Source organism: Ursus maritimus, unplaced genomic scaffold, assembly GCF_017311325.1.
Source record: "Ursus maritimus isolate PB19 unplaced genomic scaffold, ASM1731132v1 scaffold_32, whole genome shotgun sequence".
Classification (NCBI taxonomy): Eukaryota; Metazoa; Chordata; class Mammalia; order Carnivora; family Ursidae; genus Ursus; species Ursus maritimus.
This window is the reverse complement of record NW_024425786.1, coordinates 20,206,985-20,227,938: the sequence shown is the minus strand read 5'-3', so window position 1 is coordinate 20,227,938 and position 20,954 is coordinate 20,206,985. Positions and strand designations below refer to the sequence as shown.

Sequence of the window (20,954 nt, the reverse complement as noted above, 5' to 3'; positions counted from 1 at the left end):
ATAATTACTTGATAAATGTTACTGTTAGGTATTTCTTTTGGTTTAGAGGCTCCATGAGAAAATTACTGAGCCACTAATGCTGGGGTGAGAGCTATGAGCTGAGAAAGCTGGGAACCTCTGGTCTAAGATATCCTCTAATCCAGGACACAATAAAAAAACTGTAGGTTGTGAAATCCATTTAGTGGGTTATGGCCAGCATTTTTTCTCCTTAATAAAATAGAATGATAAATAGAACACACTGCATGTAGCAAGGGTAAAAATATTACGTAAAACTTATGTTCATTATATACACACAAATAAGCATGGGTATTTTGGGTCACCATGTAAAATGTGTATTTCTTGTTTGGGTTGATTTTAGGAGTTTGAAAAGCCACTAAGACTTCAACCTCCTTATTTTAGAGATGAGAAAACCGCCTGGAGAGTGAAGGCTGATTACTGCAATTCGCAGCCACCAGGGCCAGGCTCTGCTGCACTCAGCCCCACTATGCTGGGTGGCCACTGCTCACAGGGATCCTCCAAGGAGGCCTCATTCAAGCCAGCAGAAGTGTGGTTACTCAAAGTCACATAGCGACAGAGGTGAGGGATCAGGTACCCTCACTCTGGTTCCAAGACCCAGCTGTACCCCACAAATGTCAGCAGCCACACCTAGAACAAAATGGTTTTAATCAATTGCGTCACCCTCACTCTCCTGGGAGCGGAGCAACAAAAAGGCTCGGCTCCTGCCCCCAGAGGACAGTAAGGCTTATGTGTCTCTCCACACTGCAGGGCCCAGGCTGGGCAGGCAGGGGGCCAGAGGCAGGGAGGGAGGGCAGGAGTCAGGGAGAGAGGAAATGGCAGGTGGCTCGAACACAGGAAAGCAAAAGGGGCCCCTGCTGGTCCTTGGGCCCCAGGGCCCAGCCCCAGTACTCCTGCTTTCCCCTCCCTGGCTCGAGAAAGGTCATGGAGAAGAGACAGGGGAGAAAGTCCCAGCAGCAGGAAAAGCAGCAGCAGCTGTTTCCTTCACCAATAAATATACTTCATTACCAAGCTAGAAGAGAAGGGTGGGAGAGGGACTGGGTGGGGAGGAGGGGGGAGAAGCTGCCACCTGTGTTGCTGGGATTAAAGCAATGACTAGATGGTGCCAGACCCCCCACCACTATCCTCACCCCCCCTGTCTTCTTAAAACTGTGAAAAAGCTTTTAACATGGCCCTCCTGTCTCCAGGGCTGCTCTGAAGCCTGACTGAGAGGAGGCACCTGGCAGAGACCAGGCGGAGGGAGGGAAGGACAGAGGGAGGGAAGAAGGGAGGCTGCTGCTCCCCAGAGGCTGCAGCTGGAGGGCTGGAGCCAAGTAAGCACTGAGGGGAAAGGGAGGGAGAGGGGAGGAAGGCTGAGCAACTATCAGGAGCAGCTCCCAGCTGAGAGCCAAGGGGGCAGAGAGAGGCTTGGTGAGTGGTGGGGTGACCGCTGTCCAGTGTTAAGCTTGGGGCTGCTGAGGAGGGAGGGGGCCAAGTTAGGGATTTTCCCATCTGAGTGGCTCAGGAGACCCACCCCCCTCCCCCCAGAGCAGCAGGGGGACAGAGAAAAGCCATCACTTCTTTGGTCTTTGTGGCGGCTCAGCATGTGGGGCGGGAGGGCGGGCAGAAAGGGCCCTTAGCGGGAGCGCCACCTCAGCAGAGCAGGCCTGGCTGGGAGCTCTGGCAGAAAGGTCACAGTGAGGCCAAGGAGCCCCCAGAAAGGGGAGTGGGAGTGGTCGTAGTGCAGTGCAGAAGGTTATGGCGTGGCGCCCCAACCTCTGCCAGGGCCCTTGGGAAAGGCTAAGCCCCCAGAGGTGGCCAGTGAGCGCAGGCGCAGGGTCCAGAGCCAGCGCTGGGAGAAGGGCGAGGACCCTCTCCCGCCCAGGCAGGCACCCGGCCTTGCCTACTGCAGGACTCCTCCCACCTTCCTTCTGCTTCCACCCTGACATGGTGGCTCTGGAGGGAGGGTGGGACCCCATCCTTTTTCAGAACCTTCCCTGAAGCCACAGAGGAGCTAGCCTTGCCCGTAGGAGCAAGAGTGGCAACAGGTCAAGGCTAGCCCTTACGGACTGGAATTCCACTCCCCTTCCTGCCGCCAACTGAAGTGTAGGGCAGTCCTTGAAGACAGCTTCGGCCCTTGCCTCCCAACCCCTGGCAGGCCAGAGCCCTCCAGGGACACGGAAGTAGGAGGTGGGGGGTATTCGGAGGGGCTTCCCCTCCTGCTCTTCTGCTCAGAGCTGGGGCCAGTCAAGGGGCAATCTGCCCAAAAGTCTGAAAGCCAGCAAGTTGCAGCAACCCCCCACCCCCAATGCCAAACTAACAAACAAAACAGGGAAATGAAAAAATGGGGGCAGGGGGGAAGACAAACCAAAACAGAACCCCCTGACCTCCTGCCCATGGTGGAGGGTCCAGCCAGTAGCAGGGGCTGGGGACAAGAGTTGGGAGGGTCTAGCTGGGCCGGCACTGAACCTGGCCCTCGGAGCTGTCCTCGTCGTCAGAGGCCCCAGCGCCCCCACTGCTCAGGCCTGTGATCCGGTAGCCCATGTTGAGCAGCATCACCTCCAACGGGTCGGCATTCATGCGCCGCTGGTTGGCCTGGGAAGCACCCTCCATGTCCTCCACAACTCGGCCTGTGAGGTCTTCACTCTGTGGGGCAAGGCACACATCTCACTGGGATGTATGTGTGTGGGGAGGTCGGCAAACATACACACACCGACGGAGCGATGTATGTAGAGGGAGCCGTACATACCAGGAGATGTACATGGGATTTGTACGTATACTCGTATGTGTATATGGGAGCCGGGGAATGCACACGTGGGGATATGTACAGGACACACGCTCACCAGGATATATATGTGAGGGAGACGACACGCCACATGGGGTTATATATATGGGGCCCATATGGTAATATACACTGGGGGACACAATACACATATGGGGGGTGCACATGCTGGGATACATACGGGGGGGCATACACATATCAGGGTACGTATCGGTGGGGCCCCATATCAGGAAACCATGGGGACATACATACCACATGGGGTTATATACATGGGGGGGCCCATACATGGACATATATGTGGGAGGACTCACACCAGAGTCTGTTGGGCACACCTACTAGACACCCAGGGTGGGGGGCACAGAAAACACCCCCCCATCCTACTCTTCTCTGTCATCGCTCCCAACAATCCTTCCTTTATCCTTTTCCTCTCCCCTCATGGGAGAGGCCTGTAGGATTCTCTTTAAAATTCACAGTAAATCGCCTCTGTAATTAGTTACACCACTGACTTCTGTTCTGCTGGCTACAAAGGGGAGGGAAGTGGGCCAGAGGGCAGGGGAGGCCTCAGGCCAGCCTGCCTGGCTACCCACCCTGCGAGTGGAGGGGACCACACCATCCTAACTGTCCCTGTGGACTGGACACTTCACAGGCATCACTTCTTTAGCCTTAAAGGTGGTGCTGTCATTCCCATTCCAATGTACAGATGATAAAAACCTGGGCCAGAGATGGTTAAGTCCCTTAGGCAGTGAGTAAAGGGACCAGGATTCAAACTTAGGTTCACCAGACTTCAAAGCCTGCATACCTCCCATGTAACCAAGGGACTGGCTTTTAGCCAGCTTTTGGGGGACACAACACAGTGGTGTATGAGGTACCCAGGGAGCCTCTGAGGCACTGTTCTCAGGAGGTGGCGCTGGAGCTGCTCTGGTTCCCTCCCTGCCTCCTGCACCCCTGTCCTTGGTTACTGTGTCCTGTGAGCCTCCTCCTCTCAGCTTGCTCAGGGATACGCCTCTAGAAGGCAGGCGCCTACTCTTGCCCCTGCAACTGCCTACCGCATTTGTCACTTTCAGAATTTGATGGCTCCCACCCTGCACAGTGTTGGGCCCTTGGATAAGAGTTCACTCATCCTAGCAGCTTCTCGTCTCTGGGTGACTCATTTCCCTTCCCAATCCTCCCAGGCTCAGCCAGAGGCCTTGCACGGGGTCCAGCCCAATCTTTCTCCCTGTCTAGTTTTGGCCATCTTCTCCATACCCTTACCTCTGGCCGGGGGTTCCAGAGCCGCACAACAGGGTCGATGCCACTGGTGGCCAGGAAGCAGTAGCTGGGGTGTGGCTGCAGGCAGTTGACAATGGACTCGTCCCCTTGGAGCACACGGACCAGGTTGGTGGTCTCCTTTTCCCAGATGAAGAAGGAGCCATCGTCAGAGCCACTGACGATGTACTGAGCGTTGCTGGCAGAGGGGCAAAGGGCAGGGAGGTCAGGTGGGGTACCGCCCTACAGCCTCAAGTAGAGGCTGTGTGGCTTAGGGTAAGGGGGAGCAGGGAAGTCTGGAGCTGTTCAGCCACCCGAACTCTGGGGTCTTCACTTGACTCAGAACTCCCCCACACATGGTAATCCTCTCCATACTGCAGAGTCCTAGTCGCTGTCCAACTATTAAGCTCAGGATTAGGGAGTGCTTGGGTGCCTCCAAGACACTCTCCCTCAATGCACATTCTAAGCTCCCTGGGTACTGGATCAGATTTTGCATCTCTTAGGTCTCTGCAAACACTCTTGTCTAAGCCTTCCCTCAGCAGTCCTAGCCTTCCTGGGTCCAGAAGCCCAACCCTACAGTACATCTGCCCCTCACACACCACTGACACTTAGAGGGGATCTTGTTGGAGAGACTCTTCGACATTCAAGTGTCTCACCTACCCGAAGAAGGAATGCCATCTACAAAGGAGGGCTGGGGGTGATAGGGTCTGAGACATGGGCTCTGTCTCAGGACCGGGGGCACAGTTCTGAGCACACAAGTGTGCCAAGACTGCCAGCCTCTGAGGGCTCTTGCCTCATAACCCAGCAGAGGGAAGCTCCAAGCATCCACATCAAGAAACCAAGCTCTGGGGCACCTGGGTGGCTTAGCTGGTTAAGCATCTGCCTTTGGCTCAGGTCATGATCCCAGGGTCCTGGGATTGAGCCCCAAGTTGGGCTCCCTGCTCAGCGGGAGCCTGTTTCTCCCTCTCCTCCCCGCTCATGATCTCTTCTTGCTATCTCTGTCTTTCTCTCTCAAATAAATAATATCTAAAAAGAAAGAAAGAAAGAAAGAAAGAAAGAAAGAAAGAAAGAAAGAAAGAAAGAAAGAAAGAAAGGAAGAAAGCGAACGAACCAAGCTCTGGCACACGGAGACAGAGGGAGAGGAGGTAGGGATAAAGGCAGAGTCCAGGCCCCATGCTGGATGCTTTGTGGATTATCTCATTAATCCTCATTATGGCCCCAGGAGTGGGGATAGCCGGTTTCATTTTATAGATGAAGAGACTGAGGCCCACAGAGGTGAAGCCATTTGGTCAAGGATACAGAGGCAGAGCTGGGATTTGAGACTTTTCTAAAAGCATTATGCCCCCACCCGCCCCACCCCCAACCTCCTGCTGCCAACCGGGCTGTGCCCTCCTCCTCTTCAGGGCCTCGGACCTGCCAAAGAAATTTGCCTCCTTGATATCCGTGGTGGTGTTGCAGTGGCCACAGTAGCGGAACTGGTAGTCGTAGCTTCGCTCCCGCAGCACCATCTCATCCTCCGAGATGGAGTCCTTGCGGCTCGTGCTACGGAGGCGGACAGGGCCGCCACCGCCACCACCAGCTCCCTTCTTCTCCTCTAGGGGCAGAGAGCAAGGAAAGGTGAGACCTGTCCCTCTCTCCCCTCCCCTACCTCGTGTCCACCCCTGGGGCCCTGTTTTCAGCCCAAGTGCTGACAATGTAGGGCTACCTGCCTCTACCCCTACCCTGGAAAGCTGGGAATGACTGTGAGGAAGAAGCATCTTTGGACCCAGCCCTTGAGGATGTTCAAGAGGGGACCTCGAATGCTAGGAGGGCCTTGGCTCAGGTCCCTGAATAATGTCTGGAAGCCCCAAGGATGCAGAGGCCCACGGTCTGTTTCCGTGGAGATAAGAGGCAGGGAGGGGAAGGTGAAGCACTGCTGAGAGCCTTGAAGGGATGATTTTTCTAAATAGATCTGCAGCTCTGAAGGCAGTAAGGTCCAAGTCCTTCCTCACTGGAAGGTGAGTTATAGATCCCAGATGAGGCAGGCACTGATTGGTTAAGTGCCTTGGGTAAAATCACAACAGTTTTCTCAGTGCCTTAAGAGTGCTTTGATTCTGCCTGCCTCAGGGCCTTTGCATGTGCTGGTCCCTAGGCCAGGAAGTCTTCACCTCCCACAGCTACACTTTGTATCTAGTTACCTCTTCTTCCTCATCCTTGTGATCTCAGATTGAACGTCTCCTCCTCCAGAACCCCAGCCTGACATCAGGCTCTGCCCCATGCACCTATCAGCCTCCCATGGCACTCATCACATTCTCTTTGTCCTTCATTGCTTGGTTCCTTCACTAGGGCTGTAAACTCCATGAATACAGAAACCCCACCTGACTTGTTCACAGCTATACACTCAGGACCCGGCACAGTGCCTAGCACGTGGCAGATGCTTGATAACTATTCAAACAAATGAATCAATTGCATGGTTAGTAAACTGCATAGGAGAGAGTTGAGGATCATGTCTGCCTCCAGTGAGTTCACGTTTCACCACAAATACCCAACTCACTCTCCGATGTTACTGCGGTGAGCTGGACAGGGCTTCGAATGCTCTCTGTGCAGGTAAGGCAGTGGGTGCAGGGAGGCTGTACTTTACATGGTTACCACATGGCAGAGCTGAGGTTGGATCCGAAGGTTCGACACCCCACGCACGAGGCATTTCTACCCTATACTGCAGCCTCTGCTGCAAGCATCCAAACTGGAATGAGTGCAACCCCCAGCTGCTGCCTCTTACTCAGATGTCCAGTGGAACAGCTAAGGCCCTTCTCTGTGAGCAGTGAGAAGGCCCAGCTGGAGCTATGCGGATGGCCTGACTGGGCTCAGCTTACTCCTGTTCTGAGTCCCAGGCATTACCCCAGGTGCTTTAAACATGCTACTGCTAATCCTCAACAGAAACCCTGGGAGGTTTCTATGGAAGGTTCTATCGCTCCCCCTTTACAGATGAGGAAACTGAGTCTCAAAGAGAACAAGTGATTGTCCCAAAGTCACATGATTTCTAAATCAGCATCTGAATCCAGGCCCCTCTCAGAACCATGCCCTCTCCAGCATGTCATGGAGGACCTCAAACAGAAAGTGACAGCAACCCCTCCTCAGTGCCCACTCACCACCATCATTTTTGGAGAAGAGGGCTGCTGTGATGTCGCGGCCCAATGCGTCACAAGCGCTGCTGTGGGCCTGCTCCGGGAACTTCCCTTTGAAGTCATCCAGACACTCCAGGGCCTCAGCCACGTACTTGAGCTCAAAGAGGCAGCGAGCCAGGCGGAAGTGTGCCTTCAGGTGGCATGGGTTTAGGGAGATGGCCTTGAGGCAGTCTCTCAGGGCATCGTAGTGGTCACCATCCCTGGGAAGGCAGACGAGTGTGGCTTGGAGGTGGGGCAGCATGGCAAGCGAGGAGTCTACCCAGTCTCCTCTGCTTCCTGTGGCCACCTCAGCCCACCTCTGACAGATCTCAGGGCGAGGGTACTTGGAAATGAAAAGAACCCTGGCTCAGCGCAGGCCTTGCTCCCCAGAAGATAGAGTATGTTAAGGAGATGAGTCAGGAACCCTGAAGTCTTGGGGGGATGGGGGATGGATGGGTGGGTGTGTGTGTGTGTGTGTGTGTGTGTGTGTGTGTGTGTCTGAAAAAAAACACAGTATCAGGCTGCCCTCTGCTGGGCACAGAGTACAACTGCACGCTGGCTCACCCCAGGCACCCGCAGCTCTGCAGCAGAAGGCCTGGCATCTTGCCCACCTCAGGCTCCCCAAGCCCTCCTTCTCTCTTCCTCCAACTACCTCCTCAAATCCCCCCGGCTGGTCTTCAAAGCCTTGGCCAAGGCAGGGGGCCCTCAAGGACAGTTCTGCGGTCTGGGTAAGGCAGAAGTGCCAGGCTGGGGACTCAGGGTCTGACCAGCAGGCAGCAAGCCCTCAGCCAGACCCCCCTCTGTCCTGGCTGACTGATCCACAGCAGCTGTGGCCTCTACCTCCCGGAATTGAAGGATGGGGCCTGACAGACTGGCAGAGTCAGCTCTCTGGAAGCTGATGGCGAAGGGGGGTGTGCACGCCCAGAACTCCCAAATCATCCCCACTCACTTCTTCGACCTCCCAAAGCATGGATGAAGGGAAGTGGGGACAGTTTTTTGGGTGGGGGGTGTCAAAGGAGAAGTCCCTTGCTCTCCCACCCTGTGCCAGAATATAGGATACACCCCTCCAGCACCTTTCATCTGTTCCCACCTGTCGTTTGGAGAGCCAGACAGGTCACAGGAGCCACTTCTCCTTTGGTAGCTGTTTTTTTTTTTTTGTTTTTTTCCTTTCCCTGCTGGGCTGAGGTGGGCCTAGGCCCCAATGGTGCTAAGCAGCACTCCCCAGAGTTGATGCTCCTTCCACCAAGACACAGCTCACAACCCTCCTGCAGAGGGCCAAAACAGGCCCGACAGGGGCAATGTCCTCCTGACCCTCCCCTCCGACAGCACTCAGAGGGAGCATCCAGCCCTTGCAGCAGCCACGCTCAGATAGGAACAAGCAGTTCGCCAGTGTGGGAGCAGGCAGGGGACAGAGTGCTTTGAAGGCACGACCTGCGTCAGAACGACTGGCTGTGATGAAGGAGCAGGCACTGTTTGGAAACCCAATTACCACCTGCAAAGTGCCCCTCAGAGCTCCTGGAGAGAGCCAGACAGAGACCAACCAGGAGCCAGGGGGTGACAGCTCCCACTGCATCCAGGAGCAGATGGCAGCCCTGGAGAGACTGGCCTGGGACAGAATGTGACATTCTAGGGGTCACTGGCAGGCATGTGGGGATGGGGAGAGAGCAGGCTGGCCCCAGGGCTTACCCATCCAGACTCACTGCCAGATCAATCTCCCTGAAAGGACAGCCCTCAGCACATCCCTCTCCTGCTCAAAACTCTTCAGTAAGCTGCCCATCATCCCACTGAATCCAGGCCAAAACGCCACCGCTCTGCATTCCAAGTCCTTCCCAGGCCGGCCCCAGGCTACCTCACAGACTCATCTCCTGCCAGTCCCTTCCAGAACCCTCTGCTCCAGCCAAATGGATTTGTTGTTCTGCAAACAAGCTCTTCTATCAGTCCCCCACCCCCACGCCTTTGTTCACACCATTCATCTCCCTGGGAATGTCCTTCCCCCATAATTCCCTCCTCCTTTTCATTTTCTTGCCTAAGTCTGCCCACACTTAAAGCCCATCAGACACCTCACCTTCCTGACACTTCCCTTACCCCAGTTAAAGTGACCTAACTTCTTTTAGTGCCCACAGCCCTTTACCTGACCACTCAGACTCACTGCTTCCTGCCTCTTGGATGATGATGAACCATGATCATGTCTTTGTCCTCTGTCCAGAGGCTGGGCACTCCAGAGCACAGGAACTCAAAGTGGAGAACTTTGTGTCCCTGGATCTAGTGCACAGTAGGAGTTCAGAGAACATGTCAAGGGCACCCATCAGCCTCTCTTAGCAAGAATGAAAGAGTGAAACAGCTCTCAGTCTAAAGCATGGATGAGGACACTGCATTCTACCCAACTCCTGAGACAGAGAGGCAAAATACTCAGGATGGCCCGCAAACCATCACCTCCTGGGTTAGGTTGCCATCTGAGCCTTTGGCAAACTCTTGATGCCTGAGAAGGCCTACGGGGGTAGCATCTTCCCAAACCCCCATCTACCATCCTGCTAACTTGGGTGGGTTTCTTAAGCTTCCCTCTCTGGCCTGCCTTGTTGCAGCCAGACGATGGCACACCAGCTGGCCTGTCTGTCTGGGCAGAGCCGACGGATGCCAGACGGAGCAGAAATGGCTGTGGGCCCAGCTCTATCCATCTCCAGTCCTGGCCCCGGCTGGGGGATGGGGTCTGCCTGCCTGCTTGCCTGCTGGTGCTGCAGGCAGAAGGGCTGGGAGCCCTGATGGTCTCCAAAGATAGCGGGTTCTTCGGGATATGGACCCACCCCTTTACCACCAGCCACTATGACCCCACATGACCCACAGCCAGCTTCAGATCTCTGGTATCTTGTTTGTGCTTGGTCCAATGGTCTAAGAGCAAAGGAAAGCACGCCCCAAGGTCAAGGAGCTGCAGAGTCATTTCAGACAGAGACCAACTGCCTCTTTCCTATCTAGCAAGAATCCCACTGCTCCTTCATGGTCCCAGTTCATGGCACAATTATCCAACAGTTGGGATTAAGCATTCTTTCAAGTCTTACTTGTCCAGTGGCCACATCACTTTATAACAAAACATCATGTTGCAGCTACTTGTGAACACGTGCTACTTCACTGTGAGCTTCCTTGGTGCTTGAGACTTCCCGACTTCTAGTCTGGAGGTAGGGAGGAGAAGCCTGAGCCTAAGGAGCCCTAAGAGGCAGTGGGATGTCACTACCACCTTCCGTGGAGGCCTCAGCAACTTGGCTCCATCAGGCCCCCTGCCTTCATCCCTCATCCTGGCCCAGGTCCACTCACCACTTGCGTTTCATGTAGGCAGCAGCTCGGTTCCCGTAGAGCATGGCATTGTGAGGGGCCCTCTGCACGGCTTTGCTGTAAAGCTGAATGGCCTGGGTCCACTGCTGGCAGGCAAAGGCCTCGTTGGCTTGCTGTTTCACACGCTCCAAGTATGGGGGCAGCTCTACCTGGGGGCTAAGGGGAAGGAGAGCCAAGTCAGGCCAGCCAAAGGAGGTCAGAGCAGCCTCTCAGGAAGTCTGCAGCCTTGCCTGAGGGCCACCAGTATTTTCTCGGTCCCTGGGATCTGCACTGTCATTTAGAAGAGGAGCACTTCTATCCTTGGCCTGGGTTACTGTAATAGATAATGGGCACAAGTTCAGATACTCTGAACCAGTGAAAAAGCAGAGGAACAGAAATGAAGTGGTCATGGACAGGTTAAAGGCAATTCTCTCTCTCTTTTTTAAAGTGAACTCTATGCCCTCAACATGGGGCTCGAACTTATGACCCCAAGATCAAGAGCTGCATGCTCCACTGACTGAGCCAGCCAGGTACCCCAAAAGTGATTCTATTCTATTTATTTGAGAAAGGGAGAGAGAGTGCGAGAGTGGTGAGCTCACACACGCAAGCGGGGAGTGGGCAGAGGGAAGAGAGAATCTCAAGCTGACTTGTGCTGAGTGCGGAGTCCAACACGGGGCTCAATTTAATAAGCCTGAGATCATGACCTGAGCCAAAATCAAGAGCTGGATGACTAACTGAGCCACCCAGATGCTCCCCAAAGGCAATTCTTGAACTTCTGGGCATGATAGTAGCTAACCACCTGCCTCCACACTGTGCTGAACCTTGTGACCACCCAAGTTCCTCCCATGAATCTCTTTATAGAGACTTCTGCTTCTCTCAAAGTTTAGAGGATTTGAATACCTCCACATCCAAAGCCCAGCATTGGGCCTGGCAGGGCATAGAATCCAAAAGATGGTATGGGACAAAGAAAAATATAATGGGGGAAGCCCATCTATGTGGAACATCTTTAAGAGAGAGCTCAGTACTAAGAGGCAGCTGGCCCCTGGGTCCTGACCCACTGATACCAAGGGACTGAAGCTTCAGTCTGAGCATGATAGGAATCCTACCAGGTAGGAGCAGTACTGGAACCACTAGCCACATCCAGAAATACTCCATTACTCCATTACATCCCTTGCCCCAGTCCCCAGACTCAGGTATGTGTCTGGATGGAAGGCTACGAGACATGCTTTTCCCTCCAATTATATTGTTAAGGCACCATAATTGTGACGGAGAGGGCTGGACAAGTCAGGCTGGCCTCACCTGACATGTCCCCTACTCTCCGGCAGCCGAAAGCCGTTGCTATGAAGGTGCAGGCCATTGGACACGCCGTTGGATACACCATTGGTGGACATCTTGCCGTTCTGAACTTCTGGCAGGGGTGGGGAAAAAGAACAGCAACAACTCAGGAGTTGTTCCTCATTGCTCCTCAACAGCCCTCCAGCTTCCATCAAGGATCTGATGGTTCCCCTGTGGGCCATTCTCCTGGGGTAAGATCCATTCCCAGAAAGCAAGTTCTGACAGACAGGCAGGCCCAAGTGCATAAAGAAAAACCCTGTGCGCCCTCTGCTGGTTGGAGAGGGACACAGCTGCAACTTGGCATTATCCTTAGCTGGGTGTGGGGGAGGGAGGGAACACAGAGGTGCCTAAATCAACTGGAGGCCCCAGGAAGGAGTCAGTGAGGAGACTATTCCAGGACGAGAAAGGAAGGGCAACTACTTCAGGTCCCCAAGAGACAAGTCACGGAGAGAAATTGCTTTTTCAGAGGGAAGTCTTTGACAGATCTCTCTGACCTGTTAGCTTCCTTCTTACTGTACAGAGAGTGTTCCTTCAGAGAATCTAGTCCTTTTGGAGGATCGCAGCCACAGCACAAGGGAAGGGGCAGCTTTCTCAGCGAGGTGGCACAGGCTCAAGCTCCCCAGCAGAGACCCCTACCCCAAGAGAGCACTTACCCCCTGAGGAGTGGCATTTTCTAGGCAAGAGGAAGGTGTATGGCCGCTGCTTGTAAGTCAGGTCAAACAAATAGACCTAGAGTGGAAGGGTCAAGAAAAGAGACGGAGGCTGTGAGGTAAGAATGTGGCTGGCCAGGAACAAGGCCTTGGTGGCTTGATGGCTCTTAGGAACACAGTGAGTGTTGAGCAGGGAGCCATCAAGCAAGGCCAGGAGGGGTTCCTTTGGAGCAAACCTCAGGCAGGAACATCCTCCCAGTTCCCAGCCCTCAGGGTGGACTGCTTAAAGCACTGTCATTAATTAGAATCACGTTTAAGTTGGAAAGGTCCTCAGAGGTCACAAAGCCAAATGCCTCATCTTACAGATGGGAAAACTGAAACCTCAGAGAAGGGAAGCAATTTGCCCAAAGTAATACTGCTACTTCTCTCAGTAAACATTATTATTATTTATTGTTTATTGAATTCTCACTTTGCTTTATTTTCAGCTCTGCTGAATGTTTTGTATGACTTACCTCATTTCATCCTAGAAAGAGGTACTTGTAAAGTGGTACCTCATAAAGAGGTACTATTATTGTTTTTTAGTTTATTGTTTTTAGTAATCTCTACACCCAACATGGGACTCTGGACTCTGAACTCACGACCCCAGGTATCAACAGTTGCATGCTCTTCCAATGGAGTCAGCCAGGTGCCCGAAGAAGTACTATTATTATTATCCCCTTTATAGATGAAGAAATATGGGCTCAGACTTTATTTACCCAGGGCCATAAAAGCAGCATGTGGCACAGCCAGGACCCAAAACCAAGCCTGGCTGGCTCTAAACCACACTGCCAGACTGCCTCTCTATTCATCCTTATGCTACCTTTAGGCCAGGTGATGCCTCAGCAATCTCAACTCAGGTGCTCGCCTGTTCTCCATCCCAGTTCCTGGTACAATCCACCTTGCCCTGTAACGTCATCAACTGGTCCACTTGCCATGTCTCTCCTGTCGACCTGCACTGGATCATCTGTCTCCTTCATGTTTATAATAATGCTAGTCCCAGAGTAAGTGCTCAGTGAGTGTTTGCAGAATAAATGGATTTAAGCAAGGCTTACTAAAACTCCTGACCGAGAACACACAAACAGAAGGGTTAGTAACCTGCCATTATCAAGGAACGCTCCTACAGCTGGTCTTAACACACAGCCTGGCTCCGAGCCCCAGGGTTTCCTCCTAGGAAAATGAAGAATGAGGAAACTGAAACTAAGAATGAAGACACTCACAGTTCAAACCCACAGTACACAGAAGGCCAGCATTTGAAGACAGGTCTGTCAGTCCTAAGCTTAAGAAAAAGCCAAGGCCGGGGCACCTCTCTGGGCGTTCCAAAGCTGCCATGTTGCTCCTACATTTCACTATAAAGTCATTTACAATAAGGCTGTTGCTTCTTGTCTGCCTCATGGAAGTGGAAGTGAGGTATAAGCCCTGGCTGCGGAATGTGGGGTGGTGGTGGGGCAGAGCTGCCTTGGGCAGCCATACATACCTGCTCCCCTCCCATGTTGACCAGCAGCTCTGTGCCATTGGGGCTGAAGGTCACATAGGTGGCAACCAACACTCTCAGACGGTTGTTGTAATCAGGCAGCTTCACTGGCAGGTGACCTGTGGGGAGTAGCTAAGTTACCCTAATGTGAGGCTCCCCATCTCCCCCCAGAGGGGTAAGGAGATGTGTGAACCCAACCATTATCAATAATGATAGCAATTATCTTCATCATCAGAGCAGCTGCAAGTGTTGAGCACTTACTATATGCACTAGGCTGATTGCTTTATATACTTTATCTCATTTAATCATTATGACACCATTTTATGGAAAAGAAATTAAAACTCATAAAGGGTAAGTAACTTCCCAAACATCACAGGATGGCTGGTCAATGGCAGTCAGGATTAAAACCCACAACTGCCTTAATCTAAAATCCTTGCTCTTGACCACCATGCCATGCTGTCTCCCTGCACTGCCCCAGAGAGAGTCAGCACCCAGCCAAGAATTGGGGGCCAGAGCTGGACTGAGACTTACCTGCTACGTAATACTGGGCTGCACCATCCGGAAGGGGCTTCTGCCGGTCACAGAAGGTGTGGACACCTGCTGAAGGGCTCTGCTTCATGCTCTTCCTGGTGGGAAGGCACACCATATAGGTTATAACCCCTAGCACTACCCCTGGATAGACCAGACCACAATCCCGAGAGGAAAACCTAAATTTGTATCTCTGAAAGGAGGTACCTTTCTTCCTTACCTGAGCAACCCCAAAGTTTCACCAACTAGATAGCCATGGCCACATACATTACAGTGCTTTACAAGTAGATCCTATTGTCTTGGTCCTCATGTCCACCCTATCATCCCCATTTTACAGATGATGAAGCTAAGGTTCAAGGTCCACTCCAGGTCACGTAGTGTGTGAGGAGCAGCAGTGGTCCCCCAAACCCACAAACGAAAGTAAAGCAGGCCAGACATCCCTGCACCTGTCCCAGGAGTCGAATGAAAACCCAGGCTGGCAAAGCCTCTCAGGTCTGGGACTTATGTGGAGGTTCTGAGTATATTCTATGTTGGTTTAAAATAAATAAATAAATAAATAAATAAATAAATAAATAAAGTGTACAAAAAAGAAATTACATGCACAAGGTTATAACTCTGTACAAATACTCAGAGAACGAGCAGAAAATATTATACACAGTGATTTCTTTCAGGTGGTGGATTATGGGTAGTTTCTTCATTACACTTTCTGTATTTTCCAAAACAAGCATGGATTAAATTTTTTTAAAAAATCACAAAACTTAACAAGCCCACCTAAAAAAGAAGAGGGCATGGAATGAGGGAAAGGAGCAGCAGGTTCCCCGGGACTTGCCCACAGGAGGCCGAACTATTCATACCTGTGGTTATGGATCATGCGAATGTCATAGAGCCTCACAAAGGGCCCACTGGCCCCTACTGCCAGGCAGTTGTTGTCCTGGGGGTTGACGGTGAGGCACTTGGCCTCCACCAGCTGGCCACAGTACTCTGTCAGGTCAATCAGCACCTCCGAGTGTTTGCTGTTCTCCCGAAGGTCATACTGGCTGTGAGAGAGGACAGTGTTAGGGGAGGGGGGTTGGGTCCTCCTGTGAGGCAGGAGAGAAGCTAAGGCCTTGTTGTTATACAAAGGGGTTGGGAGCAGCTCTGACCTGTTCCTCAATAATAACAATGTCAAAAACTATTATTTTTTTTTTAAGATTTTATTTTTAAGTAATTTCTACACCCACCACGGGCCTTGAACTCATGACCCTGAGATCAGAGTTGCACACTCCTCTGACTTAGCCAGCCAGGCGCCCTGAAAAACCCTTCCCATTTCTTGAGTGCTCACTGTGGGCCAGGCACCTGAAATAGGCTTCTCACACAATCTGTTTTATTTCTTAATAACTCCTTAAGATAAATATTACTGTAACGTTTTTTTGTTTTTACAGATGTCAGTGATGTGGATATTAGGTACTATTACTACTGATTACTAACAGCGAGAAATTGCTTTGTGTCCAGTACTGTCCTTAAGTGTTGTACATGGATTATCTAATTAAATCCTCATGCCACTCCCAGGTACCATCAGAACACCGAGGCTGAAGGCAGGTAAACAGCCTGTCTGGGATGACACTCCAGTAAGTGTGAAGCTGGGACAGCGCAGGGCTGGGGAGACAGCCTTTCACCACCTGGCTCTGCTCCTTAACTCTACTTCTAATCAGTATGGAGGTGACAGAAAAGAGAATCCAGAGGTTGCCTAAGAGCTATCTAGAAACACTCATCGTCAAGACAAGCCTGAGTCCCACTCAGGGGGTAAAGGTCATGCCAGATATCCCTGGCAGTAGCACACCCCTCACCGCAGTTTGGGGGACTGCTGTGCTGCCGATACACAGGCAGAGAGAATGGGGGATGTCCGCCGTGTGCTCACCCACCTCCTGCCTAGGCATGGGCAATAATCTCCAGCCTGTCCGCCTTACCCTTCTAAGCCAACCTCCCCAGATTGCTCTTCCTAAAATACTTGTTACATCACTCTCCTGCTCAAAAAACTGCAGAGATTCCTCAAAACTTCTAGCATGAGTTTACTGTTAGTTTACTTTTACCAAACTCCTCAGTCTGGTTTCCAAAACCTGATTTCACACCAACCTTGTTCCTCACTTTTCTACCCGCGCCAATTACAACTATTCCCTATGTGGCTTATCTACCCATGCCTTCACAGAGTCTGCTCAAGTTGGGGAGTCCACTCTGCTTTTCCTTGCCCATCCAAATCCTGTCTATTCTGGAAGGCCCATTGTATGCTCACCTTCTGCTAGGACAGCTCCAACCCTAGACGCTTAGCCTCTACCTGCTGCCCTGGCACTTTGTACCTGCCACCGACCAAAGTGCTTTCTGTCTTCCAAGTACTATCCTAAGGTTTTACAGGCACTATCTTGATTTTAATGCTCAGGCCAACAAAGGAGTTATTATGGTAATTCCCATCACAGATGAAGAAACTGAGATTCAGCGGTAAAGTGACTTGCCCCAAACACTGAGTGACAGAGGTAGGACTTGATCCCAGGTCTGTCTTGACATCACTGCCCTGTTTCTGACTGCTGTTTTATAGTTCATGCATGATTTAGGCATCTCTCCTCCTTTGTAACAGGGAAGAGGGCACAAAGTCCTGTAAGAACTCAAGGGAGGCATTAAAGCAGGTTGGGGAGATAAGGAAAAAGTTCTAAGGTCACCTCTGAAGAAAGGAGTTAAGGGCAATGAGACCATTTTAGGATGAAGGGCAGTAGAGGCAAAGGTGTGACAATCTAGGCCACTGGAAAGGGGGAAAGTCCACTTGACCATTTCTGGCTGGCTACCCCCTTCTCACACATATGCCCTCCGAGCAACTATTTGAGAGAAATGTACCAAGCACCTCTACGTGCTAGGCACAGTGTGGGCTCTGGGAACACGACCAGGACGGGAGAGCTGGAGCTGCTCTGACAGTTCACCGTTCGGTGAGTGATACAGACAAAAAGATAAACCAACATGTAAATAAAATTAAAACTACAGATGGTGACTGGAGTTATAGAGGATACAATTAGTGTGCTGAGACAGAATAACGCGGGGGGGTGTGTGTGTGGATATATATACAGGGAACATCAAATGTGAAAGCCCAGAGGAGGCCGACTCCGTGTTGGTGAGAGTAGGCTGCCAGGCCTGAATGCAGGACAAGCAAATGTTCCCAGTTGTATGTTCACAGACAAGCACCCTGGGCAGACAAATGACGCTGGAACTTGCTGAAGGGAAGGAACCAGACCTGTGGAAGGAAGCAGTAGGGAGAGATGGGATGCAGAGCTAACATGCAGTGGGAGAAGGGGAGGCACAGGCCCCCCTCCATGCCTCAGGCCCTTACCGGATAAGCCCATCCTCAGCAGCACTCCAGAAAGTGTTGGGCCACATGGGCGCTGTGGCGATGCGTTTCACCCGGTTTGTGTGGTCTCCAAACATGTGGATTGTTTCCTTTACTGTCAGGTCGTGGACATGCACTTTGGAGTCGGCTGCCCCCGTGATCAAGATGCGGTCCCCAGCATGAGGCAGGAACTGCTCCAGAGAGATTGAAGAAGAGATTGGCAGGCAGTGGGGACAGGGCTGGCCAGGAAAGAAGACTAGCCTGGATGTTAGCACCCTCTTTCCTTCATATTGTGTAAGAAAATGAGCCCATCCAAGACAGTCCACTAAGAAAACTGGATCTCCAGCATCAGCCCACAGGCTTACAGGTCAAAATTGGGACATACACCTTTACTTCGCTGGAGAAGTCCTGACTTATGCCAAACTAGACTACCTAAGGAAACCTCTTCCTCTGAATCTTCCCCAGGTAAGAGCTGAGTGGATAATAGTCATAGCTGTTACCATTTACTAAACATTTACCATGTGCTGGATACCTGGGCACGTACCTTATCCTATTAATATTTAAAATAACCCCCTTAAAATTGAAGTTCAGCACAAGTCTGTCTGATTCTCATATGTGTATTGCCTCATGAGGACTAGCTGATAACCTGAGATTACGTAACGAATTAGCCTTAAAATGAAAGGGACCTCCACCAGTGTTTTAAGAAGGAAGTAGTATTTTAGGTTGGTTCAAATATTTCTGGAGAACAATCTGGCAATAGGGAACAAAGAAAAACTGTTTCTTTTAACCCCAAACTTCCACTCCTGAGAAATAATTCTATTAGAAAAAAGGGACCTGTGCAGAAATGCTCAGAGCAGCATTCCTCATAATACCAAATACTGGAAATGGCTCAAATGTTGGACCCCGGGGAAGGGTGGGGCATCAGGAGGAAACGTCTCCATGCAGCTACTATAAAGAACGAGAACCCCACCATTCAGATGAAGTTGAGAATAAAATATTCCAGATGACATGCGGTAAGAACAAAACAGCCATAAATATAGCTTTGAACAGTAATTTTTAAAAAGTGTGCAGTTTTATCACCTACCTTTGAGGACAAAAAGTATTTGGGTATGCTGTTAGTTGACTTTTTCTCTTCTTTCTTGAGTTCAAAAAATTTAATTGTCTTCTTTCTTAATTGAAAAGTTTCTGCCAACCCACAACAAGGCTGAACGGGCATTTAAAGAGCTCATGTCCTACTTGACTGAATTGTTCATGAAAGAGCAACAATTCACTCTTTCAATTCACTCTTTCAACACACTATTCTCTAATGGCTCACCAGGAAAAGGGCTAGATGAAATAGACAGAATTTAATCCTGTCTGAAGACAGCAATGTACTTCATGCACAACAGAAATGACTAGGCGAGCTCTTGAGGACAAGTGCCACACTCATCACACACTGTAGTTGCCACCAGGGGGAGCTTGTGCGTTAAATAAAAATATGAGTAGTGTTACTACCCGAAGAGAGAAGAATCCTTTTTTACACTTTTCACAGAAGAGGAGGCTGAGGGTCTGTGAGTATAAGTGCCTTGCCCCAAGCCTTACTATTAGCGAGTATCAAGACCATTGTCAAATTCCAGTTTCTGAACTCAACATTTTGTGCTCTATGATGCCGAACTGATGGCATAGGTCCCTTTCCCGGATCCCACTCTACAGATTCAACTGAACCTAACACTTTTCAGGGGAAGAAAACAGTCTCTATTTGCCATGCAAGAGGTGAATCAGCATTGTTCTGTCTCTAAAATTGCAGAAAATCATCTAGGATTGGTCCCTGGAGGTGAAAATCAAAGCTCGGGAAAGAGGCAGAGTTTAGGGAAATAAGTAGGTTCTCAGCTCTCAAATCTATCTTCTTCATGTATCTTGTAATTCTTCTGATATTAGTTAGGAAAATATTTCTTAGATTAGTGAGGCTTTCTCACATACATCCATTATAGAATTTCAGGGCTGGAAAGGTCCTTAAAGGTCATTTCCTCCAAACTTAAACCCGGCAGATAAGTTCCTGGTGTGGAGAGTACCTCAATGCTTGGACATCTACTACATTCTCAAAGGGCCCATTCTACCTTTTCCAAACTGCTCTAAGCATTAGACCCCTCCTCGCTTTCATCAGGTCCACATTTGCTTCTGGGGACTTAGAGCCACCAATCCCACATCTGTTCTCTGGGACCAAAAGGCAAAAGTTTCACGTCATTTCCACTTACAGGGCTTCAGAGGTCTGAAGACACTTGCAAGTCCTGTTCCCACCTCTCCTCAGTTCAACTTCCACCAACAAATCAGTAGCTCGAACACAGAATAGCTAAAAGCACCTGTGGCAGGTGCCTTTTTACAATCATCTCACTGAACTATAATATTAAGCCTATGGACTGCTGCTTCCCTTTTAAAATTAAAGGATTATTTCCTCACTTACTCATGAATCCGGGGGGTTTTCCTAAGATACTTCATATTTAGAGATGAGTCAAGGGGCTCAGAGAGGTCAGGTGACCTGCCTATGTCACACAGCTTCTAAGAGGCAGGTAAGGGGGTCAAACATAGGTCTTCCTGCTATCTAAGTTCATGCTTGGAACCATACCACCCAACATCACCACTCAAATAAATATAAATTCACCTAGAGCTGGCCTTGTGGCTCTAAGTGAGGAAGCAGAACACGGAAAAGAGATGGGGTTTCAGGAATCACAGTCAGATGCTCAGATCACAAAGGTGTCTGTAACCCCAGGGGGTGTGTGGGATACAAGTGGGCAAATACAACCATGTGCACAGGGTGGGAACGGGACTTATAAGTGTCTTCAGACCTCTGAAGCCCTGTAAGTGGAAATCACATGAAACTTCTGCCTTTTGGTCCCAGAGAACAGATGTGGGATTGGTGGCTCTAAAGTCATGCCTTTTACTTGCTCTGTGCCTTATCCTGCTCACCTTGACAGAGAAGATATTTGCCGTGTGTCCTGTGTGCATGGAGAGCAGCTTCTTATGGTGCAGCGGGTCCCACACAATCGTGTGCTGGTCATCGGAACCAGAGGCCAGCAAACTGCAAGCAGAATGAAGGGTTCTGACCTCTCTTCAAGTTCGCAGGCCCCGCTCCCCTACCCCA

General features: G+C 50.9%; 1 protein-coding gene across 5 annotated transcripts in view; it reads right to left on the bottom strand.

The window, feature by feature from the left end:
• Positions 1 to 646: 646 nt before the first annotated feature.
• WDTC1 (WD and tetratricopeptide repeats 1) overlaps positions 647 to 20,954 on the bottom strand; it is a 67,748-nt gene continuing 47,440 nt past the window's right edge. Inside the window, exons 5-16 of one of the 5 annotated variants that reach the window (XM_040619083.1) lie at positions 20,780 to 20,891; positions 17,840 to 18,027; positions 15,345 to 15,527; positions 14,494 to 14,588; positions 13,966 to 14,081; positions 12,456 to 12,531; positions 11,767 to 11,872; positions 10,471 to 10,644; positions 7,150 to 7,385; positions 5,435 to 5,615; positions 4,028 to 4,220; positions 647 to 2,640 (exon numbers count right to left, since the gene is read on the bottom strand). In XM_040619083.1, the coding sequence (XP_040475017.1) occupies positions 2,443 to 2,640; positions 4,028 to 4,220; positions 5,435 to 5,615; positions 7,150 to 7,385; positions 10,471 to 10,644; positions 11,767 to 11,872; positions 12,456 to 12,531; positions 13,966 to 14,081; positions 14,494 to 14,588; positions 15,345 to 15,527; positions 17,840 to 18,027; positions 20,780 to 20,891 (1,858 nt within the window). In that variant the 3' untranslated portion in view covers positions 647 to 2,442. Of the gene's footprint in view, positions 2,641 to 4,027; positions 4,221 to 5,399; positions 5,616 to 7,149; positions 7,386 to 10,470; positions 10,645 to 11,766; positions 11,876 to 12,455; positions 12,532 to 13,965; positions 14,082 to 14,493; positions 14,589 to 15,344; positions 15,528 to 17,839; positions 18,028 to 20,779; positions 20,892 to 20,954 lie in introns of all 5 variants that reach the window. The other 4 variants (XM_040619082.1, XM_040619084.1, XM_040619085.1 and 1 more) reach the window with 4 other exon arrangements.